General features: G+C 42.1%; 1 protein-coding gene across 9 annotated transcripts in view; it reads right to left on the bottom strand.

The window, feature by feature from the left end:
- Window positions 1–1,058: 1,058 nt before the first annotated feature.
- LOC311252688 (protein bicaudal D homolog 1-like) overlaps window positions 1,059–26,616 on the bottom strand; it is a 65,924-nt gene continuing 40,366 nt past the window's right edge. For 5 of the 9 annotated variants that reach the window (XM_084346093.1, XM_084346094.1, XM_084346095.1 and 2 more), the window contains exons 9-12: window positions 24,530–24,920; window positions 23,976–24,170; window positions 19,973–20,124; window positions 11,436–17,696 (exon numbers count right to left, since the gene is read on the bottom strand). In XM_084346093.1, the coding sequence (XP_084202219.1) occupies window positions 16,667–17,696; window positions 19,973–20,124; window positions 23,976–24,170; window positions 24,530–24,920 (1,768 nt within the window). In that variant the 3' untranslated portion in view covers window positions 11,436–16,666. Of the gene's footprint in view, window positions 2,408–5,438; window positions 5,539–11,435; window positions 17,697–19,972; window positions 20,125–23,975; window positions 24,171–24,529; window positions 24,921–26,616 lie in introns of those variants that run through there. The other 4 variants (XM_084346098.1, XM_084346099.1, XR_014621573.1 and 1 more) reach the window with 4 other exon arrangements.

Genomic DNA, 26,616 nt, shown 5'->3' with positions numbered 1-26,616 from the left:
GTATTTATTAGTTGATTCTAATGTTGATGTAGAGTTTGTTTTGTGTACTTCTGCACATTGACCACCCAAATGTCACTGTCTTGGACAATAAAGCTCACCTTGACCTTGTGATGCAAACATTTCAGCAGGCATGACAGTATTACTGATCATCAAACAATCAGTCCTACGACTCAGAACGATCAAAGAACACCAGAGAGTTGGACCTGAAAACTTACCATGTAGGTTACTACTTCACAGTCTAAAGATTATTCACAGATCACACACCGCAAATTATTTCATACACATGTATCAAAAAAAGGTCACAAGTAAATAAATCACAGGTAAATCAAGAAATCTTAGTGGAAGTTTTAGGGTCTCTGTTCCTTTAACTAGATATTCTGACATAAAGGTCCCATATTCTGCTCATTCCCAGCTTCATATTTTTGTTTTGTGTGTCTACCAGAAAATCTTTACAGGCTTTAATGTTCAAAAAAACACATCATTTTTCTCATACCGTCCATTGCTGCAGCACTTCTATTCATCCCGCCTGACAATCTGTTTTAGCTCCGTCTCTTTAAGACCCCTCCCCAAAGCCCAGTCTGCTCTGACTGGCCAGCGTTCACAGGCCTGAGCAGGTAGCATGCTTTCACATCAGCTCTGCTGGCATTTTTATGTAACTATGGCCATGCAGGGGGCGCTGCAGATGCCGTGACTGTAAAGTTATGACATCACAAGTCCTGACAGCTCAATTAAAGGCACTGTCTCTGAATATGGCATGTGTACATTTCTTCATGGTTTTATCATTTTAAAAAAGACAGGAAATCTCACTTTCTAAGATGTGGGACCTATTCAGACAGCCATGTTTTAGGGGCATTTAGTGGATTGTTGGTTCTCCCAGCCATCCTTCAGGTATTATGGCTTCCTTACCTTTGCCATTAATAGGATCTTTGTCCTCCCATATAGAAACAAGCAAACTAATACTTTAAAAGTCTTAGATAATAGATGATATATTTCTATAGATGATATCCAAACATACATGTTTGTCTATGGAAAAAACAAGTAGAAAAGAGAAAGCAAACTTGAGTATTAGAAGTTTAATTCTGATTTGAAAGGGATGCTTTTAGAGAGAAAATGTCTGAAACAAATGTATTGCAACAATATTGCTTATGAATGGTCATCAAGTAAATAAGAGTAACATCCTGACAGAAGAGCACGGTCTTGTGAAATCACATTTAAGTAGATCAAACTTCTTTTAGACTTCAGTGTTGCAGTAGTGAGGCTCCATATGTGGCCTCAGAAACAAAGTGGTACTAATAAATGCAGGTAAACTTGCAGGATGTGACACCTTTGGATTTCAGTACTACAAAGTGTAGTGAAGTCAGCGGGTAAACACCTTGTTACATCTGTCCTGTGCAGAAATCCACTCATCATCAGCTTTTTTCCAATGATGCTAGTCCTTTTTTAAATGATACACATTATTTTTTTCTCCCCAGGCTCATATGAGCTCATATCCAGTTGTGTCCTGTTGGCTTCAGCATTTGGCAGTTGTGCTGCAAGTGAATCATCAGCATTTGTGGATTGACAGCACAGTCCTATTTCACTGTAGAAGAGTACAGAGGAGCCTCACTGTGTGAAGTTCCATCCAAGCACTGCCAACTAAACGAAGAGGACATGTTGAATATCGATGTGCTGTCAGCTTTTTGCAGCTTTTAATGAAACGTTTACAGTAACACATACAACATTTTTGGAATGCATTGCTTCAGTTTGTGCTTATCCTACATACTTCATTTTTAAATGAGGAGGCAGACTTTATGTGTATGAATAATACATGTAAACCAGAAAAAATGAAAACATGAGTTAAAAACAAGCAACCATGTTTGAAGCATCAAAAGCTAAAATCTATACAACTGCACATGCTTAATGGAATACACACAAGGATTAACATACATGTATGATACTATACTGTTGTGATTAATACACATGATGGGACTCTTCAACCAAATGTTAATGTGAACACACACAATAGCAACTGTGAGTGACACCAAAAGGATTTGATCAATTTAATTTTGATGATTGGAACTGAACAGATGAATACGTGGATAAATAGGTACTGCAGTTCTGGCATGGCTGCATAAGTAGGTTCTTGTGGCTCTGCTGGCAGTAGCACGTGTCACAGTAGCATTTCTGCTTCTCCAAAGCAATGTAAGTGTGAGCCGGGCACTCCCTGTAGAGGCATTGTGGGTAGGCCAGTTCAGGTAGGCCAGTTCCTCCAGACAAAATGTTGGGTGAGTCTTATGGGTCAACAGTGTGAGGGGTCAGGTGGTATGTTCCACAGAAGTGGAGGACCCAGAGTGGACTGAGGAAGCCAGACAGGAGGCACTCATGGTGGGCGTCTGCTGAGTGATCCAAAAGGGTCGACACACTGCTGCTGAGAACAAGGAGCAGAGATCACGGTTCAGCCTTAGTGTGAAACATACAGTATGTCCTGCTACACAGGTCACTAGTAAAACCCATTGCATTACATCAAAAATATGGATTTGACTGTCTCAAAATGTAATGTTCACCATTAGAGGACATACTTACACCAATAAATGCAGAACATATTAATACTCACAGACACTATGAACAAATGTGTGAGACTGTTTTTACTTGTGCAACTGACTCGAACGTTAGCACCAAATGCAGAACAGACCTACAGCACTGAATGAAGAAAAGACCAGGCCAGTATTAACTATTCCTAAACAAAGGTGTGGTCTCACACTTCATGTGTAAGACTAAAATAAAAAAAAAAATCTGTGTTTCCTTCAGTGAGCAGTAGAAGTTGTCCAGTGTGGATATAGTGAACTTTTCTTTGAGAGCAGGGTATGTCTACTACTGTAGCTACTGTATGTCAGTCAGTTCTAGTTGCACATCCAGGGGTGCTTTCTCACTGTTGAATGATAGGGGAGATGACACCAGCTCCAGCTCTGCTTCAATCTTAGCAAAGTCAGAGAAATGACTGTTGTACTCGGTGTGGAGGTCTGAGAGAGTAGGGGTGTATCTGTTGGTGTGGCAAGGTGGCAAATCCAGGGTAGCCATCGTTACTCCTCCAGTAACTGGATGAACTGGCGATGGTTAAGCCTGCGGACCCGGATAAAGTTCACAAGTTTTACCACCATCTTGGCAACATGATCAAGTTGCAACACACTTTACACAGGGATTCCTGGTGAATGATGCAGTGTCGGAATACCAAATCTTATTTGGGGGGTGGGGGGTGGGGGGTGGTGGTGGCTGTCCTCTCTTACCCAGTCCTGTATCCTGCGCAGGAGCCCGACATTTTTTCCCTGTCAGATTTGGAGATCAATCAGTGGTCACGTTCAGTAATTTAGTCCATAGCAGGTTCAGGCTCTCCAAACATCCTGACACTCTTTGTACAGGTCTGATCCCTGTGTTGTCCCCATCATAGATTCCAGCTCCAGGTGCAGCTCTTTAGCCAAGACACAGGCAACGTGAGGTCTTTTTTATCACTGGTTCTTTGATGTCTGTTTGATGTATTTGGGCCCTAAAACTGCATTTCCACCAAAGTCCTTTCAGAATAGTACCCTTTGAACCCTATGTAACCCGTGGTAACTGTACCTAAACCTACCTAAATACCTTAATATTTGCACCAAGCCAGCCCATTATGAGAACCAACCCTTACCGCCCAACCTGTAAAAATAAATGCTAATCAACCACCCATACCCTGCCCGAACCACAAAACAACTTCATGCATTATATTAACTCAATTGTTAAAAGGACTGAGGATAAGACAAAGGGCAAAGCTGTGTGCCATTGTGCTCTCTGAGGTGCTGATCCCACTGCTGGGGATGGAGGACTCCGATACGAAAAAGAGACCACAGTTCCAGAATTGAAACTATTTTGAAGGGCTTCGAGCACACGGCCAGCTGAGCTAAAAGCACGTTCATGGATGTGCTGAAATGCTGTGTAACGGTGACTCTCCAAAAGATGTCCTGGTGCCCTTCCAAACCCGTGATTATTTTCTTGCAAGCTGACCCAAACCTGCCTAACCCATGGGTCAGTTGGTGGGTCCTGTGGGTTATTGGTCAACCCACACATCACTACCACCCCACTACTAGCCTTTTTTCCCTCTGCGCTGTTTGCATTCATTGTCACTTTTCTGCCGCACGCTCGCTTTTGCTCGACCACACAATCTCTGCACACATCAGACAGCTTATGGAAAGCCAAACAATTAAAAAACATGCGACTCCCGACACGTAAACAGCGTGTGTTGTTAATGTGTTGCTGACGTGTTGGAGGTGAACTGTTGGGATTTCCATAACAGGTGTGTCTTTATTACGACAAGGAAACAGGCTTTGCTTGATAAAAGGCTGCTGGAATCGAGACAACAGACAACTGAAAAAAAAGAGCTTGGGAAATTGTACAACAGAGTGCTGGACTCTGGTTGTTCAGACTGATAAATTAGTGGTCTGCAGTTGTTTAACTCTACTTTTTATTATTGGATCAGCATGTTAGGTACCTCAAAGAAGGGTAAGAAAAAACAAGAAGAGCTATACTAGACTGCTTTGTGGAGACGAGGCTTAAGAGTCTACAGTCATGCTAGCAGGTCTGTTACACACTGGAGCTTTGCTATATGCTAACATCAGCATGCTAACATGCTCACAGTGAGAATTCTAAGATGAAAATCCAAAGAGGGATAATGTTTAACATCTAAGTCAAGTATGTTAGCAGGCTAACATTTGCTAATTAGCACTAAACAGAAATTACGTGCTTTGCAGGTATTTGGTCAGAAATCAAAGTACAGGACTAACTGAAAGTTTCCTTACTGTACATAATGGTACTATATTAAATGTCCAAGCATCAACAAAGTTATTTCTGTTCATCATAAGGGGAACGAGAACGTCTGTAGCAGATTTCCTGGCAATGGACCAAATATTGTTGAGGCATTTCAAGTAAACCACAAATGTGAACCTCATGGACCATGGTGGTGCCAGAGGGAACATCAGGGGATGACCAGGTCAGTAGGATTCATCCTCTGGGGAACATGTCTGTACATTTTTTGATGGCAATCCATTCAATAGCTATTGACATATTTCAGTCTAGAGGAAAGTTACAGACTGACCAACAGACAGACAGACAGACAGACAGCACGGCAGTAAATGTAAGACATTGTCTAATATTACAGTAATAGTATATAGTATCATTTCTTTACTATTATTCCACTTTTTTAAAAAAAGGAAACCCTACATTGAAGATATTAGGAATTTAGAGTTTTTTCTAAACCTTATTTTAAAGGAGTATACAATGACTCAAAGAATAAGACAATATTTTCCTAATCTGGGTGAATGTGTCATAATTGGAAAAAAGTGGACAACTTGTGGCGTAAAGGGGCAGATTTGAAGAGGGCAGTGAAAATGTGTCCCTACAGTCTGCTGGTACTGTGTCTGTGATGTTGCTTTTACCTGTGAAAGGAGCAGAAGAGGCTGAAACCCTCAGCTGTGGGGAGGGTACGAGGAACGGCACTGTGGCAGAAGGCTACTGACGATCTGGAAGAGACTGACACTGTTAGACAGCACAGATACACAATGTTAATATTGCAGATTTAACACAAAAGATAATAAGGTGTGTCCAATGGAGAAATATCAAGGACTCAACACTTACCTATGCATCAGTAAGGTTAGGGTTGGGTTGGGTTTAGTATTTTGATGGAAAGTTTTGTTGTTTTGAACTTGAACTTTTAACTACAAATTGATATTATGTAAATAAATATTCTCGGTGTGGAGTGATAGGGGAGAATGTTGATTAATCACCCAATAACAAATAAGACACAAAGTAGTAATTCATAGATATTTACAGTATATATTAACATAACACTGTACAGTTAAAGCTTTAAAATACTTGGTATGTACACGTGCATTTAAAGTGGTCGGACAGCAAACAGGCATCAGACACATTTAGTGGGATGACATTTAACAGTCTGGATGTTTGCAGAGCTCAGAGGTGCTGCCCACAGTGCTCCAGGACAGAACCCAGCGAGAAAGGTTTGATCACAGCAAAACAAAACTGTGATTCTGTAGTGGTGTGTGATGTAGTGGGCGTTGCAAGCTAATACTATGAGAAAAGATTGGAGTTTTAGCTAGACAGGCATTTCATAAAAATGATTTTAAATCCAGTAGGTGGAGCCACATAACCACTTTCTAAGTTTCTAAGCAATATTAGACTGAAGACCAAGAAAGACGCAAGGCAAAAAGGAAGAAGAGTACAGTACATGCAATGTTAGCCCTGCAGAAGAACCCAAACTTGGTTATTGTCCTTAGGTAGGTGAGACTCCTCATCATTGGTCCTTTAATGTCATCATGGATGTATTAAACACTTCTAATCCAAACATGATCACTGATCCCGATAATCAAAGCTAAAGTGGAATCCATCTTTGGATTGTGACAGGTAACATTTGGTGTTACTCAGACCCTGGTGGAGGGTTGTTCCTGTCCGCTTTACATGAGCAATGATTTGACATCTTCTACATACTGTAAGGGAGAGCGGGGTAAGATGAGCCAATTTTTACATTTGATTATTTTACTGCAAAATAAAAGTGTATTTGTTTCAAATAATAGTTTCTATATATACCTCAGGTTTTTGTGTACTTATGGAAATGAATAAAGTTATCTAACTATGATGGTTTCAGAACACTGACCAATCAAAAAGACGTAGTCCTGGCTGTGATTTGTGGGTTTTTTTTGTTTTTTCTCTCTTTCTTTTTCTTTTTTCTGTATATTTTTGTTTACTATGGTGATGTTTGTGTTGAAGTCCGATGTCTTTTGTATGATGTTGGCATAAAATATTGAATAAAAACTTAAATGACAAAAAAAAAAAAGACGTAGTCCTATGTCACAACTTGCCCCAGGGTGGAGATAAATTGAGCAGGGGATCGAGGTAAATTAAGCCTTCCAGGGGCAAACAGCCACCGTTAAATACTGATATTTAGTTAACATAAAATCAAACAATTTTGCGATCATTTTGAACTTTATTAATGCCACCAATTTAGCAAAGGCAAAAACTTACAGTATACTTGTAAGTAAAACCATATGTTTGTGTGCACTTGTTAAAGATGATAAGTGAACATTTTCAGTAAAGATGAAACTGTAATCTTTGTGTGTAGCTACAGAGAGAATGTCTGTGCTTTTGTGTGCACAATATTTGAGTGCGGCTTAAACTTAACATTAGTCAACTTTTAGGAATGTATACGATTTATGTGTGATGAGCTCCAACATCACTGGCACATTTTACCCCATGACCTCCACGGTTTTGCATGTTGGCTCAGATCCACAGTTATTTTTCTTTCTATTATATATAATAGATATTATATCTATTTTATTTAAGATAGAGGACTGATTACTTGACAATAGTTTTTGTTTTTTGTTTGTTTTTTTGCTCAGGTTTGCTTCCCACCCTCTCCGTGTGCTTCAGTCAAACATGAATTGAGTAATTTGAAGTATACTTACTTGATTTGTGGTCACATGGCTACTTGTTTATGGTTACCTAGATACAGGGGGTGGCTCATTTTACCCCCTCTTTTACTTGTACTCTGTCCAGTGTGGTGGATTTTGCTTTTCAAGTTCAAGCTCATTTTTCAACTCAATTCAATTCCTTTCTTCTTTTTACATTTTATGTACAGCATTCATGGCTACAAATCCAGCTTAAGTGGCTCAAACAAGACTTATTTTTACTCCATCAATTTGGTAATATATGGCACTTTTTGAGCAATAACAGCTTTAGTTTCTTCCATTGACAGACCAACCTTGAGAAGACCCAAATACATACGGTTTTTGGTTCCCTGTGTGGCTTCTACAATCTTGATGTAAGGTTTCTTGGTTGTCTAGTTAGTGTAGCTGCCTTTTAAAAATTCTAGCCAAGAGCTCCTCCAAGATATTCAACTGCCTCTATTACAAACTGCTTCCTCTTCCTTAAAGAGGAGTATGCCACATCTTTTAGTTAGACCATCACTTTTATCACTGAGTTTCACCACTCATTTCTCTGTGAGGACCAGCTCTGTATCTTTATGGAATGCCTGTATGGGAAAACTCCTTATATTTGCCTCATGCCTTAAAGTAACAATTGAACATTTTTTGGAAAAACAATAATAAAAAGCAATTAAATGAATGCCTCCTCCAATACAATATTGTCGGGAAAGTACATCAATATCAGACTGAACAAATACCTTTTACATTGTGATATTTCTCACCTACCCTGCTTTACATTTATTCATCCTGTAGGGAATATTTCACCGTATGATTCACTCCAGAGATGGTACACCAGTCGAACTTCAGCCCAGCTGGCAAAGCTATCAAATTTAACATTTATCTGTTGCATGAAATCTTTTTTTTTTTTGGTCAGAAAGCCCCCAGAGATTACTCTGACACAGCACATACATGAGACTGCACAACCAGTATTCCAGTAGGTGTACCATGGGGCAGGAACTACATTTGACAGACCTGAGGTTGTCTCTGATTGGCATAATTTTCTCCTAAACAAAATTTAGCATAAGTATGTTGGCAGAAAACAGGGTGTGTGTCAGTGTGTTTAAGTTGTTTGTGTCTGTTAGGACGACCGAGCGAGGGTATCACAGAGAGGAGATCACACTGGTTTCCGTTCTTTACCTAACCAAAATACAGGTTACACTGACACAAAATGTTTGGATCAACTTTGAATCACCTCAACTGTCCCTCAACAAATAAATTCTTAGATATCAATTTGAGATGCAAATGAAGGTAAATATACCATAGTAAACATTAGTCTGTCTGAGTGATAATCTGCAGTGTTGCTGAATTATAGCTGAGACAATGACAGCAGGCACTAAGATATGTAACAAAAGCATTTCAACCAGATCGAAAATGATCTCAAACTAATACATATATATCCGATATTATCTGAGCATTGATTTAGGATCAATTCCACATGGCTGACGGTGTGTTTCTAATAGTTATATGGGACCATGATTTAACCCATTAAAACTCATCAACATTACTGCTGACAAATTTCAAAATCTCACTGTGGTGTTTCAGATTTTTTCAACAGTTTTTCACTCTAATCTTAAAACAAAAGTCAGGTGAAGTCTCGTAGTCCACAAAACATTTCTGGAGCTTCACAGTAAAACAGCGTTGCAGCATTCTGCTAAACAACTGAAGTAGCTGGAGACTTGATTTAAAACGGAGAAACAACCAAAAAAACATCAAATGGCTCCATACAGTCTGACCCGTGTAAGTCTCCAGATGCCCAACATCCAAAAATGCATGGAGCAAATGTTCATGCATTCAAGCTCATGCAACCACTTCAGACGGGGTGAGTGATTAGCTGAGCAGCTACAGTGAAGATTTCAGCTCAAACAGGGTGCTAATGACATCTGTTCAAATGAATTTGGGTTCTTAGGGCTTCTGGTAATTTGGCTTATACCTGATGAGCTGTATGGAGCCATTTGATGTTTTTTTGGTTGTTTTTCTATTTTAAATCAAGTCTACGGCCACTTCAGTTGTTTTGCAGAATGATGCAACTCTGTTTTGTGGACTACGAGACTTCAACTGATTTTATATTAGCATCTCCTACTTGTAAGACAGTGGATTTTTGAGACTTGGTCTCCAACTTGTCAAATACTGATACTTTCAGGTGGCTGCCAACCCGACCTACAATCCTTTACTCCTTAAGTATCAGTATGTGACAAGTTCAGAGACCCAAAACGTCAGCGTCACCATCTTACAAACAGGAGCCTCAACGTTAGTTACATTACTGCTTTGAGGTAATGCAAAGGACAAAAATGAATACTGCCATGATGCTCTGCATCACTGTCTCCTGACACCTGATCAGTTCAAGCACTAAGCAGCTCATGACACTTCAATGGGAGGAATGTTAAAATCAAAGAGTCACAAACAAAACAACAAGTCATTAATTACTCTGACTGAGAATGACTTCTTTCAAATATGGTACGATGCAGTATTTATAGTGGGGGACAAACACTATATTCAGTATTCAAGACAGTAAGTGGCAGCGCTGAGCCCACTGCTGCTCTCCAGTATGTGAACCATATTTCAGTGGCTTAAATTGAGTACAATAGAGAAGAACTTTTTTGGTAAGGGTAGGTGAGCTATTTTCTGTTACCTCCACCTGTCTGACATTGATTTACATATTACAGTATTCCTTACTTCAGATGGGTTGTTATTTCTGACAGTCTTCCTATAATAACTTTTATTAGCTGCTCAATATCTGAAAACCTGGGAGACAAAGATGCAGAGCCATTATATGTAACATGACAGTTCCAGATGAGAACTAGTTCACTGCATGTATATTTTTACACTGTGTAAAATATAAATCAGTAGTTGAGAAGAAGGAAAAACACATTGAAAAAGCTGAAACTATACAGCATTCTCTTGAAAATGGTCAGCAGCAAAGTATGTGATTTGTAATAAACTGTGTAGACAAGAACCACTGCTGAGGTCCCGTAATGGAATTAAAGGAGACATACTGTATATCTCCTGCTAACTATCTGATTCACTTTACAGTGCTGACTGTGAGTGCAGCTGAGCTCAGGTAGGGATGTAATGTGACTGAACATCCATACCAACACTGTGTCAAAACATTTTGTTGTCATACTGTTCATTACTTTCGCAATGTATCATTTAGAAATCCTGATCAAGCAGTAGCATACCGTCACCTTCCTAACATAATGGCCTGAGTCATATTTTCAAGTTTTTTAAAAAACAGAAAAAACTGAACCAAATATATAGTATATGATATTTATTAATCATTTCACACAAAAAGGTTATGACAATAGATGACTATTTACATAGTCCCTTGGGTTAAAGATAGGTCTTGAAAAGCTAAAGCTAAAATGGCCTAAGTCACTCTGTGTTGTGACTTGGGCAAAATAAAACGGCCTTTGACATACTGTAGGCCATTATACTACAGGGTTAGGATCGCATCATCTGTTCAACTGAGGATGTAGGTGATTTTACCAGACGTGGCAGCATCATGAAGAGCTGACTTGGGCAAAAAAAATCATTTTTGTTAAAAATGACTTAGGCCATTATTTTAGGAGGGTGACGATACAGAAAATGTAAAGAGGACTCTTCCTCAAATGCCATTTGCTTTCTCCTTCAAAATCAGACTGCTGGCCTTTAATGGTTTACAGTCAAAGAATAAAGGCAATATGTGAGCCCATCAGGGCAAAGATGTCTTTCAAAGAAGACAATCAGATATGTGGAAAATAAAGGTGCCGTCAAATGAGTTTTTGCCCCATGTTGCATATCGAAAAACTGTAGTCAGTAGGGTGCAGTCATTTACAGTGTTACCAAAACCAGAAGTCAGACAACAGTGACTTGAGAGATAAGGAAATAAAGAAGAAACGTGGTGATTAAAGGTTCCAATGATGCAAAGTGTACATTGGAGAAAAGTTGAAGGGGACATGGGGAAGTATTTGCCATGTTTGTATTCTGGACAGCACCCAGACAAAAAATACACATAATACTGACAGTTACAAGAATGATCTGAGTTTGCTTAGTCATTTTTCCACCCCACTGAAAGCAATCCAAGCCAAAAACAAATACATAAAACCAGCAGATAGCTTGAGGTGCAGGTGTGGAAATGAAACATAAATGAAGCACATTAAAAAGTTTTGTTACCAGCAGACAGGCATTTGTTATTAGGCTACACTGTGTAGGTGCTGTATAATAGGCTTTGTAAGGCATACACAGACACAGGGAGTACGGTATCATGTGTGCTGGACTGGTAGGATCTCAGATATGACGTTAGCCAACAGTTTAAAGTACATCAAAAGCATTTTAAGAAATTATTTTGCTGTGAACTCAGGTCAAATGAGAAGATCAACATCAATTGTGAACCCAGTACAGAGGTGTGGGTCTACTGGGATGGTCCCAAGTTGGTTTTAAAATGTTTCTGCATTTTGCCAACATTGCATGAATGCAGCTCAGATAGCAATTTCCTCCTGATCCCAGTCTTTGTACTAAGCTAGTCTAAAACTTCCAGACTTATTTCTGTACTGGACCCCCAGATGAAACTCAGGTAAGATATTAATCTTCTCATGTGACCCTGGGTAAGATGCAAAACAAGCATGTTTCTTTGAATTTCAGAATTCCTTTAACTTGACTAGAACTTAACTCAAGCCTTCACCTCTATGATGGGAGATCTGTTCTCTCAGTCAAAACATTGACATGATGTTTATAGTCATTCTGGTTTGAATGTCGACTCATTCCAGGTTGAATCACGTTCCCTGAGTGTGGTGCAGTGCCATTAACAAGCCTTCACATAACCTCAATACATTCCTTCTGCCTTACCAGGCAAACCTCTGCAGATAGCCTCAGAGGCACAAGAGGGTGCTACATTGCAAGTTTACCAGTACAACTCAGGTCAGCCATGGTGGTGAGTCAGAATAGTGTTGAATCACTTCCTGTTCCTGTCAGTATGTTTGATAAAGATACCAAGTCATGTGGTTGTACTTTTTTGAACCACCTGTTTGTTGAGTAAATTCCCTAATTACAGCATGTTGTTACTCACAACCCCTCTGGATTTATTTGTTAATATATATTTGAAGGTAGCTCCAAAAATACAGGGGGCAGTATATCACCATAGTAACCAACAACTGCTGCTCTTTGCTCACTATCCTATCCATTAGCTCATGGCTCAGTTTAGCCACGGAGCCAGTGGCCCTAGACCTCCCTGGGCCTAGATCTTGGCTCACAGGTGGAGTCACCACAGGCAACAGGGCTCAGCTCAATGAGGTTTAGCTGCCTGAGAGTGAACACAACTGGACACTAACTAACTAACTGGTACCAAACATAGCCTCGAAGACTGACCAAGGTCAGTTTGACAAGAGGGGATACAGTACGGAGGTGATTTACAGTGACTCCAGGGAGTATTTGCTTTCTTGACATTTTGTGAGTTTATTTTGTTAGTACACTAAAAGCTAAGAGATCTATCTTGAAACTGAAACTACAGGGGCTATCAGACTATCGCCTCTTGTGGTACAAAGTGGTATTACGATACAGGACAGGCCGTGGTAGCTGGTCTGCCTGCTAGCTTCATTAGATACTGTATCTCTGCAACACAGTACATCTTGACATAATGTCAACACTGTTGTCTCACACTCTGCTGAAAATGTCAGTTCATTTTTTGAAAATTTCAAACTTACAAATTGCTCCTTTAAACTTATTTAAAGATTTAATCACCCAAAACTATTAGTGTCCTTCTGTAGAAGGTATATTTAGTAAGCTAATTAACAGTGAGGGACATCAGTATCATTAAGTGTCCAAACATAAGCGAAGAATAGGCTGATTTGCATAACGGTTCAGATGTTATGTTGCATAGAAATTAGGCTTGTTTTTAACCTGCTCAGGGTGGTGCAGGGACAAAATAAGCAAATTAAAAATGATTATGAGATTCATACCATCCCTCAAAAAGTTCATATTTTTAATCCTAACCAGGGTAGCTTGTGGGTTTTTGCAACAAGCTCAAAGGCAATTTAGCGGGATGCATGTGGTAAACAACCTACCTACATACTATGTCACCCTTTTGTAACTAATGGCTGATATGTTGAAGGAATTTGACATGTTGAGGATTTCAGATTTTTAGCAGTGCTAAACAGTTGATAAGATTAAAGGCGGTTCAAATGAGGAGAAAGCAACGTCAAGACTATTGACACATTCTTAGAGCTTACTCCAAGTCATATTGCCCGTTTGTACAATGACCAGACTATGGTATTCAGCTGATCCTACACAGGTCATATGCCATGTTTGAGTGCTCTCCACCTCCCTTCCTCCTTCTTGTAAGATCTTCCCTGCCAGAACCTTCCTTACAGCTTACACCTCGATCAGATGATTTTTTCTTATGGAAGGGGAAGGCCGTCTGCAGTATAAGAGCATCCAAACGTGAACATGCATAGCTGTGTACATGGCTGTATAAGAACAAATACCTGGGTGGTGCTAGAGATGGACCAAAAAATGCTGGAGGTTGAGCTGATGATGGCAACAACCCTGGACGAGAAATGAAGACTACATTGCACACAAGTATGTGTGTGTTAGACAGATTATAGAGTGAAATCAAAGCTGAAACACTTAAGGACTCAGTATGCTTCAAACTAATTTCTTGTTGGAAGGCCAAGCAGCATCTCCAACACCCTCTCCTCACACCCTTCCAACGCTGGAATTCAAGTTACTTTTAGAAATATATATAAATATATTTATATTTCGACAATCCAACAAGCATGCCGACTTGGCATGGCCACAGCGATTGGTCAGGTGTGTGTAGGTGTAAAACGTTATTCTTCACACAACTACTGCTTTCACAGATTGCAACACCACAACTTGCAGCTTCCCCGAGGAGAAATGATCATGTCTCAGCCCTCTCTAGGACAACAGACATCTGACCCTAATTTTGAGTGTGATCATCCAAAACAGCTATAAACACTTTTGCCTTCAGAAACTTTGGCCCAATTCCAATACACCCCTTTCCCCTACCACTTAGCCCTACCCCTCTGTTTTGCGTGGTCACGCCTACAGGTGGGGTGTCCCAATTCTTGTTGGAATAGAGGTGTAGGGTGCAGAGAGGGCTGCATGGCCCTCCAAATGGAGGTTTTTCAGAGGCACACTTCAAACTGAGGCTTATGAAAACTCTGTCATTTCAATGCATTATGGTCCTTTTCTTTATAACGAGCAAAAAACAATCACTAATAGCTTGCTGACGTCTCAGTAGCCCCATTCACACTGCCATTTGAATGCGGGGATCCTGCACCAATTCTCCACCTCCTCCTCTGTGTGAAAGTCTCAGATGCGGCGAGGTGAAATTTTGCTGCGCCTCTAATGTACCTCCGAAAGGTAGTATCAGAGGCGCAGCATTGGTGAACTGAACCAGTGTAAATAGATAAGCCGGCGGCGCGGAGCGGAGGCGTGTCGATCTGATGCTGTTCACTGTCTGATAACTAAACAGATCCTTCACTCAACAAAATAAAGAGAAATGTCCCACAAAGCAACGTTACAGGACCAAACAACAGTAACGTAGTAACTGGTCATGTCACCGCGGCGGTCAGCCGTCCCGACCGAGACTTCAGTGACAGCCTCCTGTTTACTGATGCCGATTATATTATTATGTAATTTAGAGCAAAAAACGTAACTTTGTCACTTTCCAGGATGTTTGGTGGGTCAGGATCTCAATCACAACCCATTATAACAGCATCCATATGATTATAAACAGTCAGCGGGTACATGTTTAGATTAACAGGAGGACACCGGGGAAACACGTTGAAAAAAACACACCGACGTCATCATCATGACGTGTACCGTCACGCCTCTTTTGGATCCGCAGCGCCGGCTTGCTGTGTGAATTACACACTGGTTCGTCTTTACGCCGGAGCTGCTTGGCTCTGTGTGAACAAACAACAGCAGAGAATTGGTGAACCGCCGCTGCGGCGATAATGCGGCGACTCTGTGTGAAAAGGGCTACTAACTTACTAGCTAGCTAGCTAAAAATACATTTTCATTACTGATTTGTGCATTATAGTCTCTCATTTTGAAGTATTTCAATGTTGCGGTCCCCCCCTTTGATGGCATTTGTCAGTGTAACTCGGAGTTTTGCACTTGGTTCCGCTCCTCTAATATCAGTGCAGACTGGCAGGGTAGGAGCACCAGTTGCTAATGTTAGCCTATACAGCACCGCTTGTAGCCAAGTAATGACGCAGAATTATTTTTTATTTGCTGATTTGATCGATAACGTAAAGTTGTGAACAAATTGTGAGCGTCCATGTTTTTTTCTCTATGGATAAATGGCAAATGGCACTGTAATGCAGAGTTGCCAAAGTAACGCAAGAGAAATCACCACAGCTGAAGGGGAATATTGGAGGGGCATATTGGAATTCCAATATCCAAGATCCCGTCTGTTTACATAAATGCCATTGACTACTGATGATGTATAAGGGTCTTGTCCCATTTCATAGGGGGAGATTTCGATCACTATTCCTTGTAACTCTGAGGGGAAAAGGGGGCACTCAAAAACAAGGAGTAGGGGTGAAAATTGGAATGGGATTGAGCCTTTGTATAACCTAATTACTTTGAATCATACTGAACCCTTAACCCTCACAAACAAAGGAGAAGGCTTGCACTGAAGGATATGTGGTTTACAGTTTTTGTGTATACAGTATATGAGATTCACTACCATTTAAAACAGTGGATATTACATTGAATATAGAGGACGGTATTTAATGTGTCATGGCCCTCATCTGAACTTGTGAAAGTGTCCAGTCAATGTCTGAATGTCTCTGTGTTTTAATCACTTCATGCATGTGTGGTCTCAACCTGAAGAACCTAAATTCTAAAAACTCTCATTAAAAAGTCTCTATTAACGTCCTTCTGTGGACCAATCAGCAGCCTCAGAATAAAAGGAAGGCGGGCCGCTTGTGCTCCTTATGTCAAATCCCTGAGCAAAGTCACTGAACATTCAGAACCCATTGGCCAAGCTTAGGCACAGGAAAACAGGAAATAGGAAACAGGAAACCACTCTGTCCTCCTCTCTGTGAGCCCAGACTCTCTCAGGTGACAAAAGGAGAAGGATGATGGGAGTTGCAGTTTTAGTGTCAATAAGGAGCCTGGTGGAAAAGCCTTCAGAAGGCATACAGTAAAGGACTTACAGTAGAGCATCAGTGCCGGGGCCGGTAAGAACTGTAGTATCTGGGGTAGAGGGGTGTGTAGTGACCGGAGTGGCTGTAGGAGGTGCTAGGGGTGAGGTAGGAACTAGAGGGGGTAAAAGCAGAAGAGGAGCTGTAAAAGGTAGGGGAGTAGCTGTGGGAGAAAGAAGAGGTGTGGGTGGAGGAGTAAGGGGAAGATGAGGAAGGAGTGTGGAGGACAGAGGAGCGTGTCAGGCTGGACAAAGGCCGAGTTCGGGGTGAGGGGCTCCACGTGGAGCGCCTGAGCCCCAGAATAGGGGACCGGTAGGGAGAAGAGGGGGCAGATCCTGGCTGGGTGGGCCTGTCGGTAGTGGTGGTGGATGGGGGAGAGGTATGAGAGTCTGTAGTGATGTGCCTGGGGAGGCCAGAGCTACGGGGCAGAGTGGGAGAGATGTTGACACTGAAACTGTGGGAGTCAACCACAAGCGTCCGCAGCCCCACGGTCCACTGGGAGTGAGCCAGCCTCAGAGGGGTTGAGGGCGGTGTTCGCACCGAGGGGGAGGAGGGGGGCTCCAGAGATGGGGGGCTCTCTGGTGCCAGAGGGCCGGCCAATGAGGCAACCGCTGATGATGACGGACTGCGAGGGGGTATGTGTGATGTAGGGGAGGTGAGCGCTGAGGCCAGAGCTGCAGCAGCTGCACTGACCAGAGATGGGCTAAGAGGGGCAGTGAGATCATCGGGAAGAACTGACGTAGGACTAGTGAGTCCTGAAGGGGGGAGGCTGACCGGGGTCAAAGCTGAAGTTGAGCCTTGGGCTAGGTTGGAGGCCGAAGCAGAGGCTGGGGGACTTACTTTGGGGGTGCTGGTCTTCCTGCGGGTAAGCCTGCCCCCACGGGTGCGGTGGGTCTGCTCTTGGTCAAAGGCCAAATCCTCCAGGCGCTGGGTTAGGGCCAATTTCTGCTGGATGGCCATCCGCAGGAGGGAGTTCAGAGTCTTCTTCTCATCCTCAGCTGCAGCCAGCTGCCTCTGCATCTCATCGAGCTGAGTCACATACTCGTCACACCTGAAGAGAGCAAGTAATGTGGAAATGACCTCGTGAAATGTGAGGAAACCATAAAGTTTAAGTGGAATAGTTTGACATTTTGGGAAATACACTTATTAAATCACTTTCTTGTTGGAGGATAAGGTCGATATTACTCTCATGTCTGTTTCTTGTACAGGCAGGTACCAGCACTGGAGAAAGGAGCACATCTCACTGATCTTCATCTCACTGATGAAGTTACAGGGAGCTGTGAAGTTTGGTTTGTGAGAGTAGTGCTTATCAGGGCTATCATTAGCTAGTCTGCCCCGGCTAGCTTGACTTTTAGCTCATCCTTCTTATTCTCAAGGTAACAACTCCTTTTCCCTCATTAATGTTATCAGGTTCTCTATGATCACTGAGTTTAAATCCGACAAATTTCAAACAAATGCTTTTGGTTTATACTCCTGACCCTGCTGCTGCACAGAGTTGGCCGCCTTCTGCAGTTAGTAATCGTTGTGTCTGTCGTCGGACTACTGATTTTTTAAAAAGCAAAATGACTACCGTGGCAAACATAATGCAAGATTTACTGTATATAAGTTAAGGAAAAAGTATTTGTTAAAAACTAATGTGCATACAGATGTTTACTTCTGTTTGTGTTTTCTTTTGTTAAATAATACAAACACATGAGCAGCTGCCAGGTGTCTGGAAAGATATAAAGTACAAATGTATTTCATTTGTTAGTTCAATGCGAGGTTTCAATAAGTTATTTAAGAGTAGGAAAAAACATTTGCATTAACTGTTAAAAACGAATCATATAAAAATTTATACAAACTGCTGTCTGCATTTTTGTGTTATTATGTTAATAATGACGTGCGTGCGGCACTGAGCAGGGTTAATGCACGGAAGGCTGCCGGTCCTGATGGTGTACCCGGACGCGTCCTCAGGGCCTGTGCTGTGTAGCTGACTGAGGTCTGGACTGACATATTCAACTAGCCCAAGCAGCTGTCCCGGCATGCCTCAAAACCACCTCCATTGTGCCGGTGCCAAAACACTCCACTGCAGCGAGCCTTAATGACTTCCACCCAGCTACACTCACCCCCATCATCACAAAGTGCTTCGAGAGGCTGGTCCTGGCTCACCTCAAAACCAGTTCTGGCAACTGGATTCTGGACTTCCCAACTAACAGACCACAACCTGTTAGGTTAGATAACCACGCGTCCTCAACCCTCACCCTGAGCACTGGCGTTCCACAAGGATGTGTGCTGAGCCCCCTCCTTTACTCCCTCTTCACCTATGACTGCACACCTGCACATGGTTCAAACACCATCGTTAAGTTTGCAGACGACACAACAGTGATTGGTCTCATCAGCAACAACAATGAGTTGGCCTACTGGTAGAATGTCCAGCACCTAATAGTGTGGTGCGCCAACAACAACTTGGCTCTCAACACCAAGAACACCAAAGAGCTCATTGTGGACTACAGAAAGTCAAATGGTGGCACACACACCACCATCCGTAACAACGGGACAGAGGTTGGGTGTGTCACCAGCTTCAAGTTTCTGGGTGTCCACATCTCCGAGGACCTCTCTTGGACCCTCAACACCTCCACCCTGATCAAGAAGGCTCACCAGCGTCTCTTCTTTAAGAGGAGACTAAAGAAGGTTCTTCTGTCTCCTCAGATTCTGGTGAACTTCTACCATTGCACCATCGAGAGCATCCTTAACAACTGTGTCACAGTATGGTATGGCAACTGCTCTGTCTCTGACCAGAAAGCACTGCAGAGGGTGGTGAAAACCGCCCAACGCATCACTGTTTCCTCACTACCCTCCATCGAGGCTCTCCAGAGTAAGCGGTGTCTGCGAAAGGCGCGCAGCATCGTCAAAGACTGTCCTCACCCCAACCACAGACTGTTCACCCTCCTCCCCTCCGGGAGGCGCTACAGGTCTCTCTGCACCCGGACCAGTAGGTTCAGGGGAAGCTTTTTCCCTGCATTTGTCACCCTACTGAACTCCACACCCCGGTGACGACCAAATGCACCCCACCCCCCACACTCCTTCCCCCAGTGAGTGTCCTCTTCTTTTCTAACTCCTAACCATAAAAGCTAATACGCTTATTTCCCAAAATGTGAACCAATTCTTACTGAAAATGTGCTGATTGTTCTCCACTGTGAAATGAACAAACATACAACTGTTCTGCGTTGCGTTGCTGATTAAAAGTAGATCAAAGGGAATGTGCTCTGTGGCTTCATCACTGATTCATCATATTGTCATTGTTAATCTCCAAAATATTGAGTAGAGGACTTAGGTTTCAGCTCTGACCTGGTGGCAAACATGGCCCGCAGAGAGGAGAAAGTGGCCGCATCTTCCTTCAGGGCCTTGAGTTCGTTCCTCAGCTTCATCATGGTGTCAGTCACCATGGACTTCTCCGCCTCATACTTACTCTTCAGGTTGGCCAGGGCCCCCTCTGCCGTCTGGGTGAACACACACACACATACAGAACATAAATTCTATTTTCCCTGTTTTTGATTTTGCAATCACTTTACTCACCTCAGTTTGTTTCCCACTTTCACGTTTAACACTTTAAAGGAGCACTCTGTAGTTTGGGGGAAGAAATGTTAATGAGAAGAGAAAGATCTTCATTGATTCATCTTCCCTCCAAAACTACATAGAACTACTTTAAGGTCCACACTGTGTAAATCTGCTGTGATTAAATAAACAGTGCATACAGTGCAGCTGGAGCTTACAGCAACAGCTCTAGAAACAACTCAAGAGTCTTTATACTCTGTACAGGAATGACTCCTTAAAACCTGAGCAGGCTGCGATATTCTGGCAGTGTAATTGTCATTTGAGTATAGTTTGCACTCTGTGTAAATCCAGGCAGCACAGGTATGAAAGTTCTGTTTTGCAAATGGACAGACATTCTCTCAGTGGATAATATTTGCTGTAGCTTCTGAATTTTATCACTGCCATATGAAACACGCAATATAAACTAATAGCAATGGGGCAAAGGTTTGAGGCATCAAGTTAGTCCTTCATCAGCCGTATTGGTTGTGTTTCAGGGAAGGCGTGTAAACAGCTGGACCATAAACTGCTGGACTCGTTCCCTAAAAGCATTGATGAACCCAGCACTGGTGGCTGTTTTTGGATTACTTGGTTGATTTATTCTGTTGTTATAGCGATTAGACTATTGTCAGACTATCAACTGAAAAAAAAAAATAAGATGATATAGTTTGTTTAACTTTTTGTGTTAAGCCACTGCCCTTTAAAATGTATTTGCAAACCCCTTGTTTGGGCTGTATATGCAATGCACACAATGTTGCAGCTAACTTCATTGCAGTGGTTTGGTCATCCATCTTTCATTTACAAGAATGTGATTACCAAGGAATCTTGGTCCTATGACCAAAACAACACGCAAGTGGATACCATGCAGTTTTCATTTCCCCATGGCGGACAAACATGTGTGAATGTCCAGCTGTTGAACTGTTGTTTCCTCTGTCTTGGCTACTCTATTATGGCACTATATATGTCTCTGCGATTGTATCAGCCTGCATTTGTTCATGTTTGATTACTTACACTTAGACATTTTTTCTGTATTACAGGTCTTCTCAATTGTAATGTTTAAATATGGAAATGAGGCATTATCTAGTTAAAATGCACTAAAATGCATTAACTTCCAGAACAGAAATCTGAACAATACACAATACCAGCCTCAAAAAAGGAAAACAACGCAAGCACTTCCATTAAACTATTTAGTATTACCCCACGGATGATTAGGGCAAGATGCCTTTTTTCAGCGTGTATTCTGGCTGAATAATATTGAGTATTCACACTCAAGGCTTTATCCTACACTCAGCGCAAAGTGGCGCACAGCACAGCGGCAGTGCCATTGTTAGTTTCAGACTGACACAGTTGTCCTTTTTACATCCAGCACCCACGTTGTGTAAATAGCAAATGTACCTGCACCCACCTGCGCTCCCCTGGGTGTGTTGGTCTTAAAGTGAGGTGTGGTCGGGCCCACTGATGGAGGATTGCTCTCTTGAGGCAGCAGAAAGCGACAGCACCACAGACCAACAAAAAGCTGGTCTGAAGTCACAGCTGCAGTCTGTTTCCTGATATTTACAGGACGCATTAGATGCTCCTACACTGAGATTAGACTGGACTCCATTTACTAACTAGGTGACTTCTGAAGGCTATTGGTTGCACTGGATTTTATTTAGGGGTATCAGAGTAAAGGGGGCTGAACACTTTTGCATGGCACACTTTTCAGTTTTTTATTTGTAAAAAAATTTGAAAACCATGTATCATTTTCGTTCCACTCCACAATTATGTGCCACTTTGTGTTGGTCTATCATATAAAATCCCAATAAAATACATTTACGGTTGTGGTTGCAACGTGACAAAATGTGGAAAAGTTCAAGGGGTATTAATACTTTTACAAGCCACTGTATATATATACACTTTTTCTTTGTTCGTTCATTTTTAAGACACGTTATGTGTCATAAAATGTGCAGGTTATATGCTATTACTCTGCTACCTGCACTGTATCGAAAACAATGCAACAATGCCGGAGTGTTTATTTCTTTTTATGCTGGCCTATTTAAGTTCACGTTAAGCTTGTCGTACAGATTGTTTACAATAATAGGTTTGCCTAGTTCTGAGTGAGATGTTAGAGAGGGTCCATTTTTCTCTGTTAACGAGTTCACTGCAGATCCTATTTTGTGCCTGTTTATTTTATTTCATATCCTGTAGTCCGCGGGTCTCCACTAGCTCGCCCTGGTCTTAAGATGTTTGCATTTTTTGTATGCAAACGACTTCTTCTTAGGGAGTACACGCCGCTGTCTTCACTGCCAGGTCGGGTGGACTGTAGGTGTGAGGGATGGTTGGGTGTGGGTGGGGTGGGAAGCAGGGTGGGGGGTTTGGGGAAGTGTGAATGTGAATGTCAGTGCACCTCTTCGTTCGTGGATGGGGGAAGGTTTATGAAGCTTCTCTTTGGTATTAGCTCTTTTCATGTATTAGTAATGTCGAGTACAGTTTAATGGCAGGCCATATTTCAAACCATAACACAGTTGTTGCAGGTACACCAGTCAGGTTTATAACCTGGAACATTAAAGGTATGGTCAGCCCAGTTAAGCGGTCGAGAGTCTTCACACACTTAAAACAGTTGAGGGCAGACCTTCATACAGGAGACACACTTAAAAATCAAGGATCAAGTCCATGGATGAGCCAGGTTTTCCATTCGGAGTTTAGTTGGAAATAAAGTACAGTTCTCCCCCACTAAAGTTATAGCTGATAAAAATGGTCAGTACATTATTGTAGTAGGTGTTCTTTATCAAACCCCTGTGTTATTGCTCGATGTATATGCCCCTAATTTTAATGATGTTAACTTTGCTCACACATTACTGAGTAATCTTCCTTTTCCAGACACTCATTTGCTTATATTTGGTGGCGATTTAAACTGTGTAATTAATCCTGCTTTAGATCGTTCTAGTCCTCGCAATCATTCCCAATCTAACATGGCCAAATCCTTTTCTGATTTTATGAAACAGGCTGGACTTATTGATCCCTGGAGATTCCGTAATCCCACAGCCAAAGAATTCTCTTTTTTCTCCCACGTACATCATTCTTATTCCAGGGTTGATTATTTTTTTATTGACCACTCTCTGAACCCAGGTGTAACTTCCTCCGAATACTTAAGCATTGTTATATCGGACCACGGTCCTCTGTCCCTGGATGTCAAATTCTCCTCTAATATAAGAAACCCTCCTCTCTGGAGATTCAGTCACCACAATTTATCTGATAGCGCCTTCTGCAAGTTTATCTCAAACTCTATCGATGATTTTCTCACTATTAATCAGAGTGACTCCACTTCGGCGTGATATGGGAGTCGTTGAAGGCATTTCTTAGAGGGCAGATCATCTCCTTTTCAGCACACTTAAACAAAGTGCATGAAGCCAAGATTCACAATTTGACATCTAAGATACTCTAACTTGACCAAAAACACTCTGTGTTTTTGACATTTTCTCTTTCCACTAGTCAAAGACATGTTATGGAGGTAAAATAGTTTTAATCACCTGTTGTGTTGAACCATTAATCACACCCAAAACATTGCCACTATATTTGCATTACTTACATAATATTTTTATATTTTTACACACACACACACACAGGTTCATTTGGAAAGGCCTCTCTAAACAATGTCAACACTGCAGCACCTTATAACACAAAGGACAAAGTAATTACACATGTGCCGCGTTTTTCCACAGCCCTTGACTTTTTAGCATGTACGCACGCGCACGCGCGCGCACGCACACACACATCTTACCTGTTTGTTAGCCTTAAGCACCAGTCTGAGGGTGGCTATCTGCTCTCTCTTGGTGCTGAGCAGAGACTTGAGCTTCAGGATCTCCTCCAAGCAGCTCTCCTTGTCCTTGTCCAGAAGAGGGGCCAGTTCCCTGGCTGCAGCTCTCTGTCTGGACAGCTGCAGAGACCTGTCTACTGCCCGTTGGAGGTGCTTCACCTGGGGGAGGAGACAAGAAAGGTGGAGGAGAAAGGAAGTGAGGATAAAGGGAGATAAGAAGATACAGGAGGTCCACTTCATTTTGGAGCTTTTTAAGGGAAAAGCGAGTGGAGAAAGGTGGTTATCAAAGCAATATGAGTGGAGAAAAGGTGAACAGGAAGAGGGAGCTATAATACACAGCTGAAGAAGCAAAAAAAAAACTACACCATAGTTTTCTAAAGATGTGTTATCTTTGGGAAGAGATTACGTAAGGGAGAGCAGAGGGGGAGGGAAGCTAGAAGTGGACAGAAAAGTTTAAGAGATGAGAGATAAGACAGAAGGAAGGGAATCCCACTACTAACATGAGAGCTGTGTTCTACCTGTTCTCTGATGATGGCGTTGAGGTTGTAGATGTTCATGGGCTCCCTGCGCAGCTCACCAGCTGGTTCCAGGGCAGGCGATGATGATGACGATGATGATGAAGAGGCACTGATGCTGGGTGAGCGGGTCGGAGGTGTGCAGGGAGGCAGGCTCTGATCCGATGGTACCTGGAGGCCCTCCCTGTCCCCCTCCTTCTCCTCTCTCCCACCCTCCCCAGATAAACGGTCCTTGGATGGAGACTCTGAGGGACTCCGTGACTCCCCAGGAGTTGAGGTTGTCGAAGAGACAGCGGCCAGCCGCCTGGCAAGGCGTGGTGTGAGGAGAACTTTGCTGTTGTCTGAAGACATGGCTTTAAGACTGGCACTGAGGCCCCTGAGCCCTCTGCCTTGTCTAGAAGACACAAACAAAGACATTTGATATAGTAGAACATATGTTGGTGGATATCTGTTGCAGATATTTACCAACCAACCATCACTACTCATTCCAGCACCCTGTTGCCAATGTTGTGATTGTTTTATTATCAAAGTGGTAATACAAATAATGATAGCCTGCAAACATATTTTATCATCTGAAATAAATGGTGTAATATTTTCCTTCTCCATAACCCCAGCATGTTGTTTGCCTCAAAATCTGTCCAGACTCATACATGAAGTGAAGGACTTTGAAGGAATTGAATGAAATGTATCAAGTGTGTTTTTTGTAAAATGTAAGTTCTCAATATACTGGCATGGTTAATTCCAGTGAAAAACATGCTGTCTTCACTTAGAGACTGTTTTTACAGAGGACTGATAGAGAGCTTCATCACATGGTGCAACAACAATCACCTGAAGATCAACATGAACAAAACCAATGAGCTGCTGTTGGACTGCTGCTGTATGTCTCTTAGTGTGTAAGTTCATGAGAGAAACAGAAACAGTCAACTTCCTTGTAGGTGTTCACATGTTTGGACTATAAAGCTGATTCTGGTAGAACAGCCATGACAGCTGCTTCAAATATGAGAATATGAGATGTGCTAAGCCTTTCATGTGTTTTGGAATATGCTCATTCGTGTCAACAATTTAGTATTCGACCAAGTGGGAAATATGGTCCCAATCTCCCCTTCTGTTCCTGAGTAATGGTGATGAATAATGGCCAGAAAGCATTATGATGTCACTGTGAAGTTGACATTTGACCTGTTGAACATAAAGTATTATCAGTTCATAATTTTTTTCTAATTATATTCATGTTTATATATATTTGGGAAATTTGTAACTCTTGAGTTAATGCCAAAACATGGTTTTGTGACCTTTGACCACCAAATCCTTATTTCTTCATCAGGTGGAGTTCAGGTGGATGTTTGTGCCAGATGTACTGAAATTCCCTCAAGGCATTCCTGAGACAGAATGGGGGAGAGGTCACAGCAATCTTGACCTTTGAGTACTGTAACAGTACCTGAAGTAGGCCGGTACTCACAGGTACTGTAACTTCTTTTTGCATACTGGCAATACTCTTTACTGACCTCTTCATATCAGGTTCTCTGGGAGATTCATGATGGTCCTAAATAAACTGCATTTGGGGCACTATGTGACACTAAGCTTCCAGTTTTCGCCTTCTTTTCTCTATTGGTGACTAAAGTGCTATTTTTGTGTGACACACTATAGTGACAGTATCACACACAGTTGGACTGGCCATGTGACGGAGCAGCATTGAGCAACCCAACGCCATCCCCCAGCACCGCAACCAACACTTGTTGGGAGCACCAACACTTTTTTTCCACTTCAAGCACTGCACCACAATCTAGTCAGTTCATCCTTGAGTCCACGTGTTTATGCCCAATTTAAAGAAAGTTCCTTAATGTGTTCCAGAAATAACTTGGACGGATGGACAATCTAAGATACATAATGCTTCTGACCATGGCTGTCACTGCAGGGAGGCATAAAAACTGTCTCTTCACTAAGTCCATTGTTCTGGTGCAACAAGGGTGCTACCGGATTGTGCTCTGGCAAAACAAACAAGTTGATCCCAGCAAAAGGTGGCCTGGTTCCTACCAGAAGCTGCCCAGGAGCTTACCAGTCGCTGACTGAGGAAAAAACAAGGCTATTACCAT

Source organism: Pagrus pagrus (genome assembly GCF_965226575.1).
Source record: "Pagrus pagrus genome assembly, chromosome: 23".
NCBI classification, from domain to species: domain Eukaryota; kingdom Metazoa; phylum Chordata; class Actinopteri; order Spariformes; family Sparidae; genus Pagrus; species Pagrus pagrus.
The sequence above is the reverse complement of the archived record's forward strand: the minus strand, read 5'-3'. Positions and strand labels throughout refer to the sequence as shown.